The sequence below is a fragment of the Neltuma alba genome, unplaced genomic scaffold (assembly GCF_004799145.2).
Source record: "Neltuma alba isolate B1F8T4 unplaced genomic scaffold, ASM479914v2 tig00013470_pilon, whole genome shotgun sequence".
Taxonomy (NCBI): domain Eukaryota; kingdom Viridiplantae; phylum Streptophyta; class Magnoliopsida; order Fabales; family Fabaceae; genus Neltuma; species Neltuma alba.
The window spans coordinates 382,339-384,476 of NW_021637703.1; the positions used below are offsets into that span (position 1 = coordinate 382,339).

The 2,138-nt window shown below is 46.8% G+C and overlaps 1 protein-coding gene across 1 annotated transcript; it reads right to left on the minus strand.

Moving 5' to 3' along the window:
• Positions 1-1,202: 1,202 nt before the first annotated feature.
• Positions 1,203-1,646, minus strand: LOC114737614 (uncharacterized). The gene has a single exon (XM_028925566.1). The coding sequence runs from the start codon at positions 1,644-1,646 to the stop codon at positions 1,203-1,205; it is 444 nt and encodes a 147-aa protein (XP_028781399.1).
• Positions 1,647-2,138: the final 492 nt, after the last annotated feature.

Sequence of the window (2,138 nt, forward strand, 5' to 3'; positions counted from 1 at the left end):
TTCGGCTAAGAGCATCAGCTACTTTGTTCTCTACCCCTGGGTGGTGCTTGACCACGAAGGTAAACTCCTGAATGAATTCGCTCCACTTGGCATGTTTGGCATTCAAATACCGTTGGGAGCTAAGGAACTTGAGAGATTGGTGGTCTGAGTATATGACAAACTGTTGAGGAAGGAGGTAGTACTTCCAATGCTCCAAAGAGCGAACAATGGCGTAGAACTCTTTGTCATACGTGGAGTACTTTTGCTTGGCCTCATTGAGCTTCTCATTGAAGTAGGCGACAGGGTGGCCTTCTTGGCTGAGAACGCCTCCAATCCCAAACCCGGATGCATCGTAAGCAACTTCAAAGCACTTGTTGAAATCAGGTAAAGCCAGGACGGGAGCACTCGAGAGTTTCTTCTTAATAGTGCTGAAAGCTGTGGAGGCCGTGGGAGTCCAGTTGAACTTATCCTTCTTCAGGCAGTCAGTAATTGGAGACATAAGTGTGCTGAAGTCTCTGATGAAACGTCGATAGAAGGATGCAAGCCCATGGAAGCTACGTGCTTCCTGCAGTGTCTGCGGTTCTAGCCAATCTTGAATAGCTCGGACTTTTGCAGGGTCTGCAGATAAGCCTTGTTCCAAGACAATGAATCTGAGAAACGTAACTTGATTCTGTAGGAAGGAGCACTTTGGTAGGTTGAGATAAAACTTCTCCTTCCGAAGGGTCAGAAGCACCTGTCTAAGGTGATGCAAGTGGTCGTCTCTGGACTTACTAAAAACCAGAATGTCATCAAAGTAGACAACCACGAACTTTCCTAGATAGGACCGCATCATATGCGTCATTACTCACATGAATGTGCTCGGGGCGTTTGTTAAGCCAAATGGCATAACGAGCCACTCTATAGTCCATCTTGCGTTTTAAACGCAGTTTTCCACTCATCTCTTAGTCTGATTCGAATCTGATGGTAACCACTGCGAAGATCGAGCTTGGAGAACCATTTAGATCCAGATACTAAATCAAGCATGTCCTCTAACCTAGGGATCGGGAACCTATACTTGACAGTTATCTTGTTGATGGCTCGACTATCAACACACATTCTCCACGAGCTGTCTTTCTTTGGAGTCAGAAGGGCAAGGACAGCACAAGGACTGAGGCTATGCTGGATATAGCCCTTCTCAAGCAAGCCGTTAACCTGACGATTGAGCTCTTCCCGATCTTTAGGGTTCATCCTATAGTGTGGAAGGCTGGGGAGCTGTGATCCTGAACCAAATCGATCGCGTGCTGGATGTTCCTCATGGGTGGCAAGTCAGGAGGTAACTCCTCAGGTGTAACATCTTTAAACTCATCCAAGAGTTGGGTCACTTCTTTTGGAAGGCTGTCAGGTGTTGGTGTAGGAGGAGAGAGGACTTTGGAAACAACGGCAAGGATGACATCAACCTCTCTACTTTCTTCGATGAACTGCTTCTCCGTAAGGAGGTGAAGGTTGATAGGCTTAGAGGTGGATCCTTTCGTGGGGGCTGGACCCTTTGCTTTAGGCTCAAGCTTCACAGGACGAAGTAAGATGGTCTTGCCCTCATGCTTGAAGATGTGGTTGTTTGCTCGGCCCTGGATAGTGACATCATGGTCATATAGCCACGGGCGTCCTAAAAGAATGTGAGACACATCCATAGGGATCACGACACACAAAACATCTTCCTTGTAGTAGCCCAAATGGAGTGGGACACGACATTGCTGAGTGATAAGCAATGAAGTGTTGTCGACCCACGCAACTCTAAAGGCTTAGCAATTTGCTCTGTCTTAAGTCTAAGACGAGCACACCTCGACTAGAGATCACGTTCCTTTCACTTCCACTATCAATAACCACTTGCATGACTTATCACCGCACTTCACGAAGGTGTGGAAGATGTTGTTCCGTTTCCATGAGTCATCTGGCATTGGGACAGTCAGGAGGCATCGCATCACTCCAAGATGACCTGATAGCATGTCATCACATTAATTAATTTCTTCGTCCACATCAGAAGGAATATCGACAGGGTCGATGATGACATTGGCTCGCTCTCGAGTAGTGCATCATCTTGAGATTCGATAAGCAACACACGTTGCGGGCACTTTGAAGCAATATGTCCCTTAGAGTGACCACTTGAAACACTCTATTGATGA